The 19,729-nt window shown below is 43.0% G+C and overlaps 1 protein-coding gene across 1 annotated transcript; it reads right to left on the bottom strand.

Moving 5' to 3' along the window:
* Positions 1-1,551: 1,551 nt before the first annotated feature.
* Positions 1,552-19,451, bottom strand: LGALS3 (galectin 3). The gene is made up of 6 exons (NM_001102341.2): positions 19,352-19,451; positions 12,435-12,456; positions 10,589-10,957; positions 6,852-6,940; positions 3,307-3,472; positions 1,552-1,854 (listed from the first exon to the last, which is right to left on the bottom strand). Exons 2-6 carry the CDS (start codon positions 12,450-12,452, stop codon positions 1,699-1,701), a joined length of 798 nt encoding a protein of 265 aa, NP_001095811.1. The 5' UTR covers positions 12,453-12,456; positions 19,352-19,451; the 3' UTR covers positions 1,552-1,698.
* Positions 19,452-19,729: the final 278 nt, after the last annotated feature.

Genomic DNA, 19,729 nt, shown 5'->3' with positions numbered 1-19,729 from the left:
TCAGTGTGTGCATGCTCAGTTGTGTCTAACTCTTTGCAACCCTGTGGACTGAAGCCTGCCAGGCTCCTCTGTCCATGAGATTTTCCAGGCAAGAATACTGGAGTGGGTTGCCATTGATAAAGTAGATGAGAATAAAACAGTATCAGTCAGTAAACATGATTTTTTTTTAGGTTTAATAAGATGTACTGTTGAATCACTTAGAAAACTTTTGGCTGTTAAGTAACAATGCAGTGAACTCCAATTGGCTTAACAATAAGGAAGTTCATTATTATAATGTTGTCATGGTGATTTCAGGCACTTTACAGTCAACAGCTCAATGATGCATCAAGGTCTAACATCTGTTCACAGTTCATTCTGGCGTCCTTGGTGTCAGCATCTCTAACGCTGGGTCCTTTGGGGTGATAAGATGGCTGCTAGTGGTACTCAGAGCTATGTCCTTCCCTTTAGTTTGGTTAGGCCAACTAATGCCACATCTCCATCTGCATCTCATTTGGGGTTTACTTAATAAGGATTCCCTGTTTTACCTGGGATTATACCTGGGTAAAACCAGGACTGTTAGGTAGCAGGGAATGAGTCAGGTAGGCAGCCATCAATATGCCCTACAACTAGATGGAGTGTCCTTGGGCTACTGGATTCTAGACTTACGAGGTATTAAGAAAACCTTTAAAGACAAAATGAAAGAAAACTGGGTAGAACCAGAGCTTTTCCAAAAATGAAAAAAGAAATGGGATGAAGTGAAAATATGAAGGCCTGTCCCCCTCTTAACAATGCTAAAGGATCATCCCAGCTCAGAGTCCCTGTAGGGTAGACTGAGGCGTGGATGCTCCACTTCTCTCTCTGCCCAGTCGTGTACATTCTTGTCTTCACAGCTGTTGAGAGAAAGAGCATATACTCCCTCATAAACCTCCTGCATTCTGATCTCTGCAGGAGATCATGGTTGAGAAGATGGTACTGTAGAAACAGCAACAGATCAAATAATATTTTGGTTTTCTATAAAATGAAGTGGTCTGAGCATATCCTAGTTTTGAAATTATATTAATCTTTGACCCTCCTGGTAATGAAGAAGGTTAGAAAGGCATGGTTGATAGAGCATTGACAATGGGATTTTCAAATAAAAACCTACTTTTTTCCTTCTACAAATCGAGATTTCATAAAACCAAAAGAACCCATAGGAAGATCGATATTGGTATAAATTAATGATTTGAAACCGTGAAGTATAGTTTAGAGGATAAAATAGTTACAAGAAGTCCAAAAGGTCATATGTATGTAAACTTTGCTTTTCTTATTTCCTGAATATGTTTCCTTAAGTAAGACAGTAGGAGAATGGTTTTTTTTTTGTAGTATCTATTGGTTTTTACCAAACTCTAGAAGAGAGAGGTTAATTTTGTGGTAGTATTTACTCCTGATTTCTTTTTAAAAATATAGTTTCAAATATTGGAAACTGGGAGACTCTAATGCAGTATTAACATTGCCACATATTTCTTTTTCCTTTAAGTCCATTGTGTATTATCAACAATAAATTGCCCCAATTAAATTACATATAAAGACAAGTAACTCTTAGAATATTTATTAAATCAGTGATTTACAAGAAGGACATTGATCAATAAAGGTAAAATTTTTCACTCAACATGAACCTTTTAAATGTGTAAGGTTTACGTTCAAATTCATTTCTTTAAAAAAGTATCTGCCCATTTAAGATTATATCATAGTGTGCGAAGCACTGGTCAGAGTTATGTCACCAGAAATTCCCAGCGTGCTGATTTCCCCGAAATTTTTCACCCGATGATTGTACTGCAACAAGTGAGCATCATTGACTGCAACCTTGAAATGGTCAGGTTCAACCAGCACTTGTATCTGAAATGGCACATACACAAAACTGTTAGAAATGCCCATTCCTTTTAAAACCAGTCTGGCCTAACCTCAGGGTGTCTAAAATTTCATCTTTCTGATCACTTGTTAGAACTAATCAAAGTCAGAAATGCTAACTTTCTAGAAAAAAATAAATTCCAAATTATTCAAAGATTTAAATGGAACAAAATGATAAATTGTTAAAAGGATATATAATTGAAGCCACAGAGGAAAAGATTAATCATTCCTCTACATAAAAACTTAAAGCTTTTGTATGGTCTCAAACACTGAAAGAAAAATTAAAAATAAATGCTAAAGTAGGAATTCTCTGTTTAGAGAAGTGAATGTTATGAAGATGGATAATAACCAGTTTTGGCAAGAGTAAGAGAAACATAATCTACCAGTAGTTAGAGGATGCATTAATTCTAACATCATTTTGGAAGCAGCACTTTGGCAATATCTTCATCTTAATTTTAAACATATATATATTTTGAATAAAATTACTCTTCTAGGAAGCAAAGATGTATTAGGATAGTTATCACAGTATTTTAGTAAAATAAATAAAGCTTTCCAGGTTTTGTCTGTTTGTAATATTTCCATACTCCAAATTTTCATCAGTAGGGTACTGGTTGAATTACTGCATATCTAAACAATGAAGTATTATTAGGTGACAATGTTCTGAGAAGGAAAGATGTCCACCAAATGTAGAATATAGACCCTGTTAGTCCCTGTCCCTGAGGAGCTGATGGTCTAGCTGTTTTATTGCCCACTGTATAGTCAACCCTAACCCAACATTGTGGACCTAATATTTGTTGAAGCCATGCTTAAAAATAAAAAATGTGTTGCTTGTCATAAGAAAACACTGGAAAGATAACTCAAGTTGTAACTTTTGTGAGGATGGGAGAAGGGTAAAGGATGGAGGACTTTTTAGTAAAAAAAAAAAAAAAATCTAAATTTTTCTTTTCATAAACAAGCATGAATTAATTTTAGAGTTTACAAAATTTAGTTTTGATTGCCATGCTAACCATGCAGTTTTAAGGAATGAAATCTCAGCACAACTATATCATAAAGACTTTTTAGGGGACTTCCCTGGCAAGTAGTTAAGACTCCTTGCTTCCACTGCAGGGGGAGCAGATTTGCCCCACAGGCCTCACATTACAGCCAAAAAAAGAGAGATTTTCTGCCTTTTAAATTAAAGATGCTATGTTTCTCATTTCCAGAAAATCAGTTTAGGGTTGACTAAACTCAGAGGGCTGGTAACAGGGACAATGGTGAGGTGCCTAAATGGAGTTGAGGAATGTGCCACTATTTCTGAGACCATTCCCCTGGGATGGGGAGCAGATGTACTAGTTAGGTGTCCCAGGACAACTGATGAAAATTAATTTCCAGTGTGTTGTGGTTTAAGCTTGATTCCCCATGAGAAATATACATTGTCAACATATAATAGCAATAACTTACTTTGAAAGGTTTACCACTTTCAAATGGGAAAACCATTTGTCTTTCTTCCTTTCCCCAGTTATTATTCAGCTTTGAATTGCAAACAATGACTCTCCTGTTGTCCTCATTGAAGCGTGGGTTAAAGTGGAAGGCGACATCATTCCCTCTCTTGAAATCTAAAGCAAGTCTGTTTTAAGTCAAAAGTCAGAGTTAGTAAAATGATTCGAGTTGTACATTTGTATCAAGTGAAGAACATATACTTTTCTAAAGAGCAAGTCATTTATAAAGTACAGGAAAATTTTCTAAACAGAAAGCAAATAAACCATAGAATGGGTTCAAACTGGAAAGTACACTGGGCCAAGTCCAGTAATTCTACCTCATGTGTGGGATGTGTGTTCCAAGACCCACAGTGGATGGCTGAAACCACGAATAGTATTGAACCAAATTATCTGTCCAACTATACACACATACTTTTTCCTATAAAGTTTAATTTATAAACTAGGTACAGTAAGAGATTAACAACTAATAAAATAGAAAAACTATAGCAATATATTGCAAAAGTCATGGTCTCTCTCTCTCAAAATATTGTATACATTTAATACCTTTCCCATCTGAATTAAACATTTATGCACTGGGGTCATAATTTCTACAGTTTGAGATATGACAAAAAAAAAAAAAGCATGAGTTTCGTTTTCCTTTCTCACAATTTCATGGGCAAAGGATTTGTACTTACTGTAGATCTTAGCAACCTCAGTGTATAATTGTTTTCTTTCCTTATTGAGTACTGACCCCTTTTCACTTCAAGAGAGCCCTTTACAGCTTCTCTTTGGCATATGTGAATTGCCAGCATCACTGCCCTTGCTTTTGGGGCCGTTATTATGTAAAATAAGGGCCATGTGGACACAGCACTGGGGTACCATGACAGTGGATCTGATAACTAATAGACCAGATATGCAGCAGAAGGGATGGTTTCACAGCCTGGGCAGGATGGGGCTGGACAGCATGAGATTTCACCATGCTGTGTACAATGTTGGCAACTTAAAACTTATGAGTTGTTTGTTTCTGGAATTTTCCATTTAATATTTTCAGACTGTGATTGACCTTGGGTAACTGAGACTGTGGAAAGCAAAACCTCAGATAAGGGGCAGTACTATATTCGACATACTACCACAGTATCCCACGGTAAACAAGACAATACGTGCTGAGTTTTTAGCCTTGTCTTTGGTTATATCCTATTTACCTGTATTTCCCTTTTTACTATCTCTACATATAAACATGATCAAGGTTTCCTTGCAGAGGTTTGGGGCCACTTTGAGGGCACTTTATACCTGACATTATGGAAATACGGCTACCTCTTTCCTGCCCTGACAGGTTACTTTCAATCCCTGTTAAAAGTAAACCAGTCACATAAAGTACTATCAAATCCCTGGCTTCCTCATAGTTAACTGGAAAACCTGGTCCTAAAACAGCAAGAATGATATAACATAGTTAATGTTCAGTATCCTGTTGCTGAGTTGTAAAGTCATAATAATAAATGTGTTAAATATTCTGTGATGTGAAGTGGAATTAATGGAAGTGCTGGATAAACTTTCTATCCTGATCTCTCTCCTTGGATGTTAATACAAACACAAGTTCTCTGGCTGTTAAAGCACTACACTTTGCACACGGTTTCTCAAAAGTGTGCTCCCCAGAGCACTAATATCAGAAGCAGCTGGTCCTGTTAAAAAAGCAGCTCTTGTTTTAAAGCAAGGTCTGCATTCTAGACCTATTAACAATGATCCTTTGGGTGTTTTCATTCACCCAGTAACAGATACATACACCCATCAATGATTAAATTCACAGAAAAAGAACCATATAGTCAAATGGCAGTAGAACTTGTATTTGACTTAATATGCAATGCTTGTACTTTCTCAGCAGTGAAAAGGTAATTGTCATCTCTACCACTTCCAGGATTTTTCTTCTTTCATGCGATTCCTCACATAGATTTTGCAGCTCAAAGCAATACATTTCTCAGTTTACTACCGCTCTAATCATTTCAACCAAAATTGGTTTTAACCTACCACAGTCTCTAACCTTTCTAGTGGTGGTGGTGGTGGTTTAGTTCATAAGTCATGTTAGACTCTTTGTGACCCCATGGACTGTAGCCTGCCAGGCTCCTCTGTCCATGGGATTTCCCAGGCAAGAATACTGGAGTAGGTAGCCATTTCCTCCTCCAGGAGATCTTCCTGACTCAGGATTAGAGCCCGTGTCTCCTGTGTGGCAGGCAGATTCTTTACCACTGAGCCACCTGGGAAGCCCAACCTTTCTAGTGTGATAGTCCTAAGTAAAGCAAAGATGGCATTGTGGTTCTGCTTAACAGCAGCTGCCTCAGGAGAGCCGATATTACCTAATCATGAGTGCTGCCTGCACAGGATCAGGGCTCTGGGTCCTGTGTTATTTTGGGAGGCAAGGTGGATGAGGATACAGGCAGAAGATATATTGAGTATATGTTTTGTAACTTGCTGTGAGACCAGTTTGACTGTGTAGGGAAGTACTGTGCTGAGAGAAGCTGTCTAGGCTGTGTGGAAGGAAGAGCTAGCTTAAGATAGTGACTACCACGTAGAACAAGAGGAGGCTGGCTGGAGGTGGAGTGAACTGGTTGGCTGAATGTAAAATGATCCGATCAGAACCTGTCCACCTCCTGGTAACAGAGGAGGTTGCTCCCGCTGATTCACCAGGATCAGAGTGACAGGTACTCACAGAGGCTATTTTCAGAATTAAATAAACCTGTGTACACAGCTTGGCGAAGGAAATGGCAATCCACTCCAGTGTTCTTGCCTGGAGAATCCCAGGGACAGAGGAGCCTGGTGGGCTGCCATCTCTGGAGTCACACAGAGTCGGACACGACTAAAGTGACGCAGCAGCAGCAGCAGTGTACACAGCTTGAATTTCTACCTTTTGTGTATTGTCTATAAGACCCAGAAACAGATTAATTAATGGCTGTAGGAGCTTTAATGGTACCACCAACCTCAAGGACAGACATACTGAACACCTTCAGGATATATGTAAATATAACCAGTGGTGATAACCAGAGTCTGGTGTCCCAAGGCAGCTGTAAATCAGCATGGATTTTCTGAATTGAACTCAAAATCTTAGCCCCTTCTAGTTCACCTCAACCAAAGCAGTACCAATGGTGAAGACTGATTTATTTTGACCAATTACTTTGTCAAGTTAAAACTTTAACTTGTAAAGTTTTTTCAAACCTTTTAAGTAAATAGTGTCTATTCAGATCACTGGGGTTCCCCACCTTGTCACTTATCACCTGTAGACCAGGCCAATAGTATGAACACGGAAAAGGCAACCAAGCTCACAAATCTGAGAGTGTATCATGACCGTCACAGCTACAGGGAGATTGTACCAATATGAGGACAGGAGGTATAATATTTAAGCTCTCAGATCAACTAGGCATCTTTTTCTTTTTGACCCAAGACTTAGCAAGGGATTTGTCCTCTTGGTGAGATTGATTACAGATCACCCTTTATTCCAAAATCAATCAATATGTTAGACTTGCTAATTTTGCTCTTTACCTGTTCGCATTGGGCTTTACTGTACCCAGGATTGTTATCAGCATGCGAGGCCTGATTCCTCCAGGAAAAGGCAGGTCATAAGGCACATTCTGAGAATTAAAAAATGCATATATATCAATAAAGAGTCATGTTCCGGGGGACTTTCCTGGCAGCCCAGTGGTTAAGATGCTATGCTTTTGCTGCAGGGGGTGTGAGTTCAGCCTAGTTCACCCCAGTCAGTGAACTAAGATCCCACATGCCATGCAGCTACCCAATCTCCACCCCCCTCCAAAAAGAGAGTCATGTTTTCTTGAGGGAAGAAAGAAAAAGACATTGCTAGAGTTCAACCACTATTAATATATGTGAATAACATGTAACCCTACTTTAAGCCATCTTTCAGACTCTCAGGCCACCTTGTCCAGGGCCTGAAGAGCAATGGCTCCCTACACAACTACAACAATCAAGAAAAAGGCCATCAGTTAATTAGTGCCAAAGACAATATGTTCCCTTCTGGAGACTGTATCGCTCATGATAAGGACCATCCTAATCTATAACTCATCCATGGAGCCTGTGTTTTGGAAAGGCTTAAGCTAGACCTTGCAATCATTTCTGTGCCACCCTTAAGATCCTTGTCATATGACATGTTCATCCCGGAGCTCTGCTCCCTGCAGGCAAACACCGTGGCACCTTCCCGGCCTCTGAGGTGCTCTGATGTTTAATTCACACACGCCCCGTGTGGTGCTTTGAAGGTGGCAGGTACTCAATGTTTGTCGAATGGGAACTTTCCAGTTAATACCTTCCCCAGGTCATTCGACAAATATTTACTGACCGTCTATGTTCAAGGCGTTATAAATATTTCCACTGCTCTATCTTGGCTTCTTCTGTTTTTCCTTTAAGATTGTTTCCCCCTGGGTTCAACCATTGCCCAAGTCTTTTTCTCTCTAGCTCTGATCTGATCTGTTTTAGTCTTGTGCTTCTTCCCATCTGGCTTTGCTACTGGTGCCACAAATCCAACCAGTGTGAACTGCAGTGGTCTCCCCTGCCTCTCCCCGATCTGATCCCCTTCCTGAGTTCCTGGTTTGGGCTGACCCTTGGCTGGCATTCTCCTTGTCCAGCCTTGAAAAGCCAGAGTCGTTTCTTGACTCTTTGTTGTTGGTGTTGAGTCACGGAGTCATGTCTGACTCTTTGACGACCCCATGGACTGTAACCTGTCACGCTCCTCTCTCCATGGGACTTCCTAGGCAAGAAGACTGGAGTAGATTACCATTTCCTTCTCCAGAGGACCTTCCTCACCCAGGGATCGAACCCGTGCCTCCTGAATTGGCAGGTGGATTTTTCACCACTGTTAAAGTGCTGTACTCAATATGTCAGAAAATTTGGAAAAGTAAGCAATGACCACAGGACTGGAAAAGGAACGTTTTCATCCCAATTCCAAAGAAAGGTAATGCCAAAGAATGTTCAAACTACCATACAATTGTACTCTTTTCACATGCTAGCAAGGAAATGCTCAAAATCCTTCAAGCTAGACTTCAACAGTATGTGAACTAAGAACTTCCAGATGTATAAGCTGAATTTAGAAAAGAGGAACAAGAAGTCAAATTGCCAACATCTGTGAATCATAGAAAATGCAAGAGGATTCCAGAAAAATGTCCACTTCTGCTTCATTTGACTACGTGAAAGCCTTTGACTGTGGATCACAACAAATGAAAATCCTTAAAGAGATGGGAATACCAGGCTACCTTACCTGCCTTCTGAGCAATCTGCATTTAGGTCAAGAAGCAACACAATGAACTGGTTCAAAATTGCAAAAGAACTGGTTCAAAATTGCAAGAGGAGTATGTCAACGCTGCATATTGTGACCCTGCTTATTTAACTTCTGTACAGAGTACATCATGTGAAATGCTGGACTGAATGAAGATTGTTAGGCGAAATATCAACAACCTCAGATATATAGATGATACCACTCTAATGGCAGAGAGTGAAGAGGAACTAAAGAGCCTCTTGATAAGGATGAGAGAGGAGAGTGAAAAAGCTGGCTAAAACTCAACAATCAAAAAAACTAAATCATGGCATCTGGTCCCATCACTTCATGGCAAATAGATGAGGAAAAAGTGGGAAACGCAGATTTTATTTTCTTGGACTCCAAAATCACTGCAGATAGTGACTGCAGTCACAAAATCAGAAGACCCTTGCTCTTTGGAAGAAAAGCTATGACAAACCTAGACAGTGTATTAAAAAGCAGAGACATCACTTTGATTCCAAAGGTCTGTATAGTCAAAGCTGTGGTTTTTACAGTAGTCATATACAAATGTAAGAGTTGGACCATAAAGAAAGCTGAGCACCAAAGAATTGATGCTTTTTAATTTTTGGTGCTGGAGAAGACTCTTGAGAGTCCCTTGGACAGCAAGGAGACCAAACCAGTCAATCCTAAAGAAAATCAACCCTGAATATTCATTGGAAGGACTGATGCTGAAGCTGACATTCCAGTACTTTGGCCACCTGATGTGAAGAGCTTACTCATTAGAAAAGACCCTGATGCTGGGAAAGACTGACGGCAGGAGGAGAAGGGGGTGACAAGGGATGAGATGGTTGGATGGCATCAACAACTCAATGAACATGAGTTTGAGAAAACCCCAAGAGATAGGGAAGGACAGGGAAGCCTGGTGTGCTGCAGTCCATGGGGTCACCGAGAATCAGACTCGACTTAGTGACTGAACAAAAACAAGACTTAACCACTAGATTCTGGGGTTCCTGCTCTTTAATCTCTTTCCTACTGCCTCTTCCTTCCAGAATTTCCATATTCCTGTCTCAACTGACTACCTGTATGTGGTCCAGGTCCTGCACATCACCTCTCATGCGCCTAATGCTGTCTCTCTGCTCTCCTCTAAGCTGACCAGTAAGCAGAGCAAATACTCCCTGTGCCATCACACTCTTGAAAGGGGCTGATCTCACACTGCTATTGAACTCTTTTCTCATAGCTAGACTGCTTCAAGATGTGTCTGGAGCCCCCAGAGTTGGGTTTTATGGTTAGAATTCATTTATTAAAATGAATTTTAATATAAATGAAAATTCAATCCTTAGATCACAAAATTATCTTTAGAAGGTTTTTAAAAACCAGATTACTGTGGTTGCCCCAAATTTCCCCTCTCTGACCATGGGAAGGTTGTATAACCCTGCCCTATTTCCTTATTTGCAAAGTGGCGATAATAACAGTATCTTACAGGGTGCTTATGGAGTTGAATGAGAGCATCCATGTCGAAGCACACAGCTGACACATGTTATATATTCAGTGTTTATCAGTAATAACAGCCATTACCATGATCTTGATTTATGTTAAAGCTGCTTTACAGATGCCTTCAAAACACACATTGGCTTCCCTTTAAACTAACAGTACATACACTAAACACCGGAAACGAATTTTTCTATTGGACCAACATACACTGTGCCTGGTCCTTGCAAAATGGCTCTAAGCAGTCAGTTTCAAGCTTCAGGTCTCCTGAAGCCTGATGACACTACCGCTCCAGACAATTACCATTTTCCTTCTTTCTTTTTTTTTTTTAATATTTATTTATTTGGCTGTGCTGGGTCTTAGTTGTGGCATGTGGGATCCAGTTCCCTGATCAGGGGTCGAACCCAGGCCCCCTGCACTGGGAGCACGGAGTCTTAGCCACTGGACTGCTAGGGAAGTCCCAGCCGTGTTCTTTATTAACGTGGTCCTGATCACGTTGAAGTTTACTAAATGATTCACTCCATCTTACCAGTGGTCCGGAAGGGATGCCGTAGGGACCGGCAGCAGGGTAGGCTCCAGGAGCACTTGGCTGTGCCGGAGGTGGGTAGGCCCCAGGTCCGGGGTAGGCACTCGGTGCAGTTGGCCCAGGATAAGCAGGTGCTGTTGGGCCAGGGTAGGCCCCAGGAGGTCCCTGTCCAGGGTAGGCCCCAGGAGGTCCCTGTCCAGGGTAGGCCCCAGGAGGTCCTTGTCCAGGGTAGGGGCCAGGAGGGGCCTGTCCAGGGTAGGCCCCAGGATAGGCCGCTCCTGGGTAGCCTCCTGCCCCAGCAGGCTGGTTTCCCCATGAACCAGGCCAACCTTGGGGGTTTGGTTTTCCAGACCCAGATAAGGCATCATTAAGCTGGAAAAAGAGACATTAAAAAAATTATAGGATGAAAAACAATCACAACAGAATTTTCAGGAATATGTGATCTAAGAACGAGAGGGATGTGATGAAGATATGAAATTCATATCAATAAATTTTTTCCTACCTTTTAGTTTTGAGTTCCTAAGACTAAAATTTGACTATGGTATTACACATGCTTTATCACTTTACTCTTGCCTCCCATCATCTCAGATCATTGAGGGTTGCCTTTTTGTAATTTGCAAAAGTCAGGAGCTAGCCATTCTCTATGTAAAAGCACATACTTTCTAACTGACATGAAAAAAAAAAAATCACAAAACTCAGTATACTCTTGGGCTGCAAAACCTGCCACCGAGCTGGTCCTGGTTGCGCTGGCCTTCGCTTTGCAGGATGTCTACTGCACTTTGGGTTCGCCAGGTAAGTTACCACTTGGTGGCATCCAGGCTAGTACCAGAGAGGCTGCCTTGTACACAGGGAGAAGCCTGCGATGTGGAGTCAGAAGGTTTGGTTTAAAATTCAGTGCCATCCATCAAGAAATCCAGTGTTATCCATCAAGAGCTCCAGAATTTCAGAGCCATCATGTCACCTGTTTCGGACTTAGTGTATTTGCTTGTAAAATGGGGATAATGATCTATTTCATACGATGGTTGTGACAAACAAGTGAGGCAGCGTTTGGGACGGCTCTTTACAGACTGCGAGACCGTGCCAGTGTTGGACTGTGTCCTTTCTCTCCAGGAAGAGACTGCTTTCTCCCTGCCTGTTGTATACAGTATTTAGCACACTGCCAGGTGGTACATGGAAGAGGTCCAGTAAAGACTTCTACGTTGACCGAATATGATCTGCCAGGATTGTCTTTGATGCATTGGGAACACAACCCTAGATCTGGTGTTGGGGCAACACAGTGAGGCTGTGAAGGGAGCCCATGTGGCCTGGGGGAGGGAGAGAGAAACAGAGGGCTCTGTGATGATGGAAAGCAAACTGGATTTAGAAAACAAACCTGAGCAGAGCTCGTGGCTCTAGGTGACGTGTCAGTCCATTAGGAAATTTGGGAATACATAAGCATACTAATAGGAATTTGTTTTGGCTGCTTCTTACTCCAGCATTTGGGAAGGGAGAAGGAGTTGAGGGCACTTTAGGATTAAAAAAAGTCTGGTTGCTCAGAATGAACCACACTGCCCTTTGCTCAGCTGGCTTCTCAGCTCCCACCGGCAGAATCCATCAGCTTCTGTCCTAGGCCTTTGGTAAAAGGGTTACTGTTAGTGAGGCCTCTCTCTGCCTGGCTTTCTTCCCAAACCTGTTGCTGCAAAAACAAGACTCCACCTAACAAGCCCTCATTGGATAGATGAGGCCAGAGGAAGCCATGTGGTGGGAGAGTTAAACAGGAAACTTGAGTGGTTAAAAAACAAACAAAAAAACCCTCATCCTGCATGAATGTATATATATTAAGGTAGGAAAACAGACATAAAACACTTACCGAAAAACCGTCTGCCATTTTCCTGAAAGGAGAAAAAAAAACCGGGGTTATCATTTGATCTTAAAAGATTTCACTGGTTTCTGTATGAACATCACAAACAGCTCATTGCACAGGTCAAGTACAGGCATTCTCTAAACACAAACAAGTCCATTCTCCAAATATGCCGAAATCAATGGTGGGGAACCACAAAAATGTCTCAAAGGGTGAATGTCTCCACCTGAATCACCAGGCCCTATTTAACTCATAGCTGAACTCTAATCACACTATTTTGTGGCTGAATCCTGGAAGTAACAGGCTATACAGTGCAAGTGGCAGAGCAGGAAGTACAGTACTCTGCCGTTTCCTAGGTAACAAATGTAAACAGTCCTGGTTTGTCTTTGGTTCTCCTTCACCTACCTTCCTGTGCTTTTTTTTTCCACCACCACATAAAAAGTGTTCATCAAATGAATCTTGCCCACCTCTCCTCAGGTTCCCACTAATAGCCCCACACCCTCTTCCGGGTTTTAGAAAGAGGCCATTGGTTCTTCCTCCTAGTGTTTGAAAGACAGTCTCTGCCTTACCCACCCCAGTGCCCAAGACATAGCTGCTACTGCCCACTTATTTCTTCATTTGCACAAATGTGTGCCTGTTCTGCGCCAGGCCATAGGCGGGCTCAGGTCTGGGTTTGAAGATGGAATTGGCTAAGATGTATCATCAAAGGGTCCAGAGGCCAGAAAGGGTCACAAGTAATGGGTGCTGTGAGCCAGAATATGTGCTACAGGAAGTCACAACTGGAAAGAAGACTTCTAACAGGGACAGTGTTGAGCGAAACGTTGAAAGAAAGGTGAGACTGGGGATATGAAGCAATAGCGAAGAAAGGCGAGCACAAGATGTACTGTTTTTTTTTTTTTTTAAGGTGTTTGTTATTCCACATGAAAATATGTGGCAGTATAACAAACCAAGGTTTAAAAAAAAAATGTCAGACAATTTGGAGGAAAATATTTTGGGGTAGGATGCTACCAAAGAGGGCTGGCCTTGCCCAAAGCTGCCTCAGTGGGTGGCCATGAGTCCATCATTCCTGCTTCTCTGGCTCCTCCCTCAGTGCCAGTTACCAACAAACAAGATGTTCTACACTTGCTCCCGGAGCTGGTGCTCTGGCGATGAGGAGAGGAGGGCAGCTTGGGACTCCTCAGGCCTGGGTTATTTTCTCCACCCAGAATCACCTGTGCTATGGTCAAAGTTACCTGGATCTTCAATAATCAGAATCTTTTTCCTTAAGTTGTCTACATGTGTGTGCTGAGTCACTTCAGTCATGTCGGACTCTTTGCTACCCTATGGACCATAGCCCACCAGGCTCCTCTGTCCTTAGGATTCTCTAGGCAAGAAAACGAGTGGGTTGCCATGCCCTCCTGCAGGGGATCTTCCTGACCCAGGGATCAAACCCACATCTCTTACATCTCCTGCACTGGCTGGTGGGTTCTTCACCACCAGCACCACCTGGGAAGCCGTAAGGTGCCTACTTGTTGAAGTTATTCAATTATTCTAAGAAATGATCCCTTAAATGGTGGCTACTTGATAGGTCCTAAAAATACAAAATACTAGACTTTTTGGTAAAACAAAAGCAGACAAAAAGTCCTCCTAGAACTTAATGTATGCTTCACTTATACACCAGATATTTTATCTTACTCTGCTGTTACTTATAATACAGTTCAATATTACCTTCTATTAATTTTTTATTTTTGCACATCTCTTTTTAAATCTGGACATTCTCAAACATATTTGGATACACTCAGGTTATCACTGTGCCCATCTTCCAACTTGGAAACTGCAAGTGATCTAATTGGGAAGTCACAGTGACTTTCCCAGGGCTTGTTTCACTGCGTTTAGTATATAATATTCGACTCCTTAACGCAAAAGTTGGTTCTCCTCTATACCCTTCCCCAAAAGACTGCCACTGCCTAGAGAAGTGTGCTGCTACCACAGGGGGAACTTAAGAGTTGTTACAGGGACTTCCTTGGCCATCCCGTGGTTAAGGCTTCCGCTTCCAATACAGGGGGAGCAGGTCTGATCCCTGGTTGGGGAACTAAGATCCCACATGCCTGGTGGCCAAAAAACCAAAACATAAAATAATATTGTAACAAATTCAATAAAGATTTTTAAAAGAGTGTAAAGAGTTCTTACAGAAAAGGGAAAGAAAGGACTTTTTTTTTTTTTTTTTTTGGCTATGCCGTGAGGCATGTGGGATCTTAGTTCCCCAACCAGGGATGGAACCCATACCCCCTGCAGTAGAAGCACAGAGTCTTAACCACTGGACTGCCAGTGAAGTCGTTTGAAAGGATATTTCTTAAGTCAAGAGCTTTGGACGCCAGAAAGAAACAATTTTGGACTTCATAGTAGGCAGAAAGTTTAGTTCTTTTGATTACACAAACTCTTCGATTCCTGAGCAACATAGCAATGACTTAGCAATAACTTTTTAAGTGTTTTGACTTCTTTTAAATATCCCCATTGTGCTGGAGCTTATCCCTGACCTCAGCATCACTGACATTTCAGGTGGGATACTTCGCAGGGACGGGCTCTTCTATGCATCATGTGCATCCCCGGCTTCAACACACAAGAAGACAGCGGCAAACCCCCTCCCCCCACGCCTGCACTGTGATAACCTAGAATGTCTCAAGATGTTTCGAAATAACCCTGGGGAAGCAAAAGGATGGCAAAATTGTGTCTGGTTTGAGAACCACTGGCCTGAGCTAATGAGGATATGTATCCTCAGATAAAAGTACCCATTCAGGTCAATAAAAAACAGAAAGGCAGTTTCAGTTGTTAAAACTAGTTAAAGCTGTACCTCTGGCCTCATAAAGTGTCATTAATATGTGTGCTTAGTTGCTCAGTCATGTCCTACTCTTTGCGACCCCATGGACTGTAGCCCACCAGGCTCTTCTGTCCATGGGGATTCTCCAGGCAAGAATACTGGAGTGGGTTGCCACTCGCTCCTCCAGGGGATCTTCCCAACCCAGGGATCAAACGCAGGTCTCCCACATTACAGGCTGAGCCACCAGGGAAGCCCATCTTATTAATATAAATCCAGTTAAACTTAGATATGTTTAAAGGCTGATCACAACCAGAAACTCATGCGAAGACAGCTAGCCCAAAATGTAACATTTATTCTTTTCCAAGTCTCTGTTCAAACATATTCAGTTTATTTTGGATTGGAGTGGAGTGGGTTGCGGTCTCCCTCTCCAGCGGGTTTTTTGACCCAGGGATTGAACCTGGGTCTCCTGTATTGCAGGCAGATCCTTTACCATCTGAGCCACCTGGGAAGCCCCATTTTCCAACTAGACCAAAACAACTGGAGAAGCCAAGCAGACCCCACTCTGTTTCCGCTGTGTTTCAGGTAACACCAAGGGGGACGGTTTGGATTGTGCTCTGACACATGAGAAGCCCATTAGAACAATGACACCCCGTATCTGTGTGATGTTTTCAGTTTATAAAGCACTTTCACACACCTTTCTTATTTTGATTCTGATAATAATCTTATGAGATTGACAGGGAAAAGTTAACATCCTTACTTCAGAGGTGAGGAAACTGAGTCTCAGAGAGTTAACATGGTGGCCCAGAGTCATTCTGTCATTGGCAGGCAGGGACCTGAGTCCAAACGCCCTGACTCCTAAGTCTGACTGATTTTATACTAGTAGCAAACCTCACACTTTGACATTTTAAAGTATAGTCCTTTGGAAGTATTAGTTACTTCATTTAGAAATTAATTCTCTGGCTTACTCATTTGGAACTGCATAAACATGCTGAAATTGTAAACAAAAAAAGAGATCACGTTTTTGTCAGAAACTAGCTGGGTGACTCATGCAGCGTGCAGTGATACTGAATATAAGGATGCCATTCTGCACAGTCACTTTGCTAATTATAACCACATTTAAACTGATAAAGCTTGCTTTCCTAAAAGTTGGGTATGCATTGTTTTGATTATATCAACTCCCAACCATCAGCGCTCTGATGGAAAGGTTTCTAACCAATGTTCTTTTTAAATCAAGGTTAGCAACCTTAGAACGTAAAAGGAGAACCAAAAAACAATTTTAAAAAATCTATTGCATAAACATCTTCCTACTTGCCTGGAAAATTTCTTTCTTTTTAGATGAGTAGCCTATATAAAGAGACAATCAAATGTTAAAAAGAAAAGGGGGAAAAAAAAACTTCCCACTGTACAGATACTATAGGTATGTGAACTCTTGCATTCCCAGAATCAGAGAATTTTGAAGTCAGATAAGAAACACCACATCAAAGGCAAAAACATTTAAAAAATACTATCTGAATCGTCACATTTGGAAAAACCTACAGGAATTAGTTCAGTATCACTTTGGAACAAGGAATTTAAACATGAGTCAGAATGCAGGCCACTTTTAATCTGCTGTTAATTGCAGCTTTGCCCTTTAATAAAGAGTTGCTATCCACTGTACTATGTTATTCTAGACCCATGTAGCAATTAATTCAGTTGCCTGGATTCCCAGGAGGACTTCTGAAATTTCTGCCCACAAAGGGCCCCAACTTTTATAAAAGCTGTAAAGGAAGTAAATCATAAACTATTTCCTCAGAACCCCAAGCACTGCCCACACTCCTCTCCAAAGAACACAGGAGAGGCGGGCTACTTTCTGGTCTTACTGAAACATGGAACAAGGCTTCAAAAATGCTTATTTGCAAAGCCAAATTCAGAGATGCTAGTTAGGATAAAGGAAACTGGTCCTTTCCTAGGATTTCTTTTTCATCACAGTTCCTCAGCCATAAGGAAGTTAAAGTTACTTTGTACCTCTCAGTTACTGATTTTTTTTTTTTCCCCATATGGAAAAGCTGAATATCAGTCAAGAGAGAACACATGATACTTAGTCAGCGGCAAACTGGAATTACTGCCCTGGCAGGCTTACCACTCAGAATTTAATGAGAAGAATTCATTCAGGCACCAGACACAAAATGTTAACTAGCTGTCCTCAGCAGAAGCCTCTGTCCCAAACTAACAGGAAAGAGAGGCTAAGTTTTTGATCAGTTACCATGAGTCTCAGGTACAAGAAGTTTACAAGCCAACTGGTATTTTAGGTAACATAAGCACCTCAAATTTTATTATATGAACATAGATCTCTACTAGGGATAACATTTAGAGTCTGACTGAAGAGAGTTCTAGGCAAACAGTATCTATAGGTGAGACCAATAACGGCCTTTTGAACTCACTAGCAATAAGTAATGGAGAAGGCAATGGCACCCCACTCCAGTGTTCTTGCCTGGAGAATCCCAGGGACGGGGGAGCCTGGTGGGCTGCGGTCTATGGGGTTGCACAGAGTCGGACATGACTGAAGCGACTTAGCAGCAGCAGCAATAAGTAAAAAGTCTTTTTATAAAGCTCTTCTGTGTATTTGTAGCATAGCAAAATATCATTGACTAAAGACCTGTCAACAGAGCGAGACTAGCCTACTACATTTTAAAAAATGAGCTGGGGTCAATCTATCAAACAGTGCTCCTCCTCTTCTGCTTCTTATGTAACTTGGTGAGGCATCCACCTAATATTTCTAAGCTCAAAACATTCAAGACCCATCATCAAACTTCTCCCCAGAATACGGAGAGAATGCTGATTTTAAGCAAAAGCCCCCCACATGATTAATTTAGGCAGCTCCAATTTCCCATAGATTAAGGGTGAGGCACAGTCATCAAAGGGATGGATGACACGACTCTAGGGATTCAAAGACAATGTCTAAAAAGGACATTGTTGTGGGACAATGAATTTTATTACTGAACTTTTATGGAAACACAATTTCCTAGCATGAAAGATCAACTTTGTAAACTTGGGGCAAGTGAATCAGAATTTTGGAAGTTGGTGAAAATTTTTTCTCATGGTCTGTGCCAAGTGGTCAATTCTTATTGCCACCGTTTTCTGCAGAACAAAATGAGCCTCTCTTCCATTCCTTTTCCAGAATCCTAGAAACAGACAGGGTCACTGAAGTCAAACCGTCCTCATTGTCCAGCAACCCAACTCCCAGGAGTCACTTTACAAATATTCCAGGTATCTGAAATCAGGATCGCTAAGGGCAGGGCATGAAGCCTAAGGCAAAACCTCAACCCCAGTGTCCCAGAGCTCCTACTCTTCAAAGCGCAGGCATGTTTGTGCTTTGATATGAGCAACTCACAATTTAGAATATATTCTCAAACATGTTTTAAAAGCAACCCCTCCCCACCTCAACTAGGGCTCTGCACACTCGGACCAACATTCAATTCTGCCACACCCCACACGTCCCCAGCACAGGTCTGAGATCGTTAATGCTCAAATCTGGACTGGGATTTGCAAAAACTGAGGGTGTGCGGTCTTTGCCAAGCCAGGCACATGCCCACTCAGCCTTGGGGCAGCACCATTTTCTGCGAGGTCAGCATGCAGAGAGCGGCTGCAGCCCCGGACTGTTGACCTGTAGCAGAACACATCCCCATCCCACAGCCAAGCTAAGAGGCGAGGAACCGCCCACAGAGTGCCGGGGCAGTCTCCACCGTGGACGGAGGCAGGGGCACCTGGTTCCTCCCGCCCAGCTGAAGCAGGCAGCTGGGAGGATTGCGCGCGCGCCCACCACTCACCACGGGCCACCTGGGGCGCGGGGCGCGAAGCCCGGGCTGAGCCTCCCAGTCGCCACAGAGGGTGACACACCCGTCCATCGCGAAGAAATTAAGGTGAGTTTTTTTAAGTCGTTGCTAACTTTCCTCGAGTCTCAGACTCCTCTTTTGAGGGCTCGAAGCCAAGGAACCTGGGCCCAGAACGCGCGGTTCCCCGGGGAAGCCAAGCCCCGATCTCCGGCTCCCGCCCAGCCCGGCAAAGGGGGCCGCGCACCGAGCAGCGCCCGGGCGCCCTGGCCTTGCAGCAGGCGGGTGTGCACTCCCGTCCCGGCGCCCCCGCCACTTACCCGACGCCTCTGCACTGGCTCGCGCGTCGCGGGGGAGGCTCGGGCAGAGGCGGTGTGGTCCTGCCGGGGCGGCGGCCGGCTCTGCGCCTCAAATACTCCCGGCCCGGCACGCCTCTCCCGGGGCGGGGCCGCCACCCCGGCCGCCCTCGGCCTCTCCGTGCGAACTAGGCTGGGCGAGTCCTGGCCCCGCTGGATACCCGGGCGCCCAGGCGCCGCGGATCCAGGACGCAGAGGAGACGCCTGACTCAGGACGGCGGTGGGTGGGACCCGCGGCCTCCATCCCTTCAACGTCCAGTCGGTCCCCTCCGCAGCCGCCAGAGGTGGGGTTCACCGCCCTCTCCTTAGATTCACCTGCTAAGGCCTCAGACCAAGACAGGG

This window comes from Bos taurus, chromosome 10, assembly GCF_002263795.3.
Source record: "Bos taurus isolate L1 Dominette 01449 registration number 42190680 breed Hereford chromosome 10, ARS-UCD2.0, whole genome shotgun sequence".
Lineage (NCBI taxonomy): Eukaryota > Metazoa > Chordata > Mammalia > Artiodactyla > Bovidae > Bos > Bos taurus.
This window is presented reverse-complemented; position numbering and strand designations above follow the sequence as displayed.

Excerpts from the sequence above, each read along its gene's own strand:
- LGALS3 (NM_001102341.2), bottom strand. Across the intron at positions 6,941-10,588 it reads GCATCCCTTCCGGACCACTG|AATGTGCCTTATGACCTGCC; the intron begins GTAAGATGGAGT and ends TTTAATTCTCAG. Across the intron at positions 3,473-6,851 it reads GTAAAGCCCAATGCGAACAG|ACTTGCTTTAGATTTCAAGA; the intron begins GTAAAGAGCAAA and ends GACTTAAAACAG.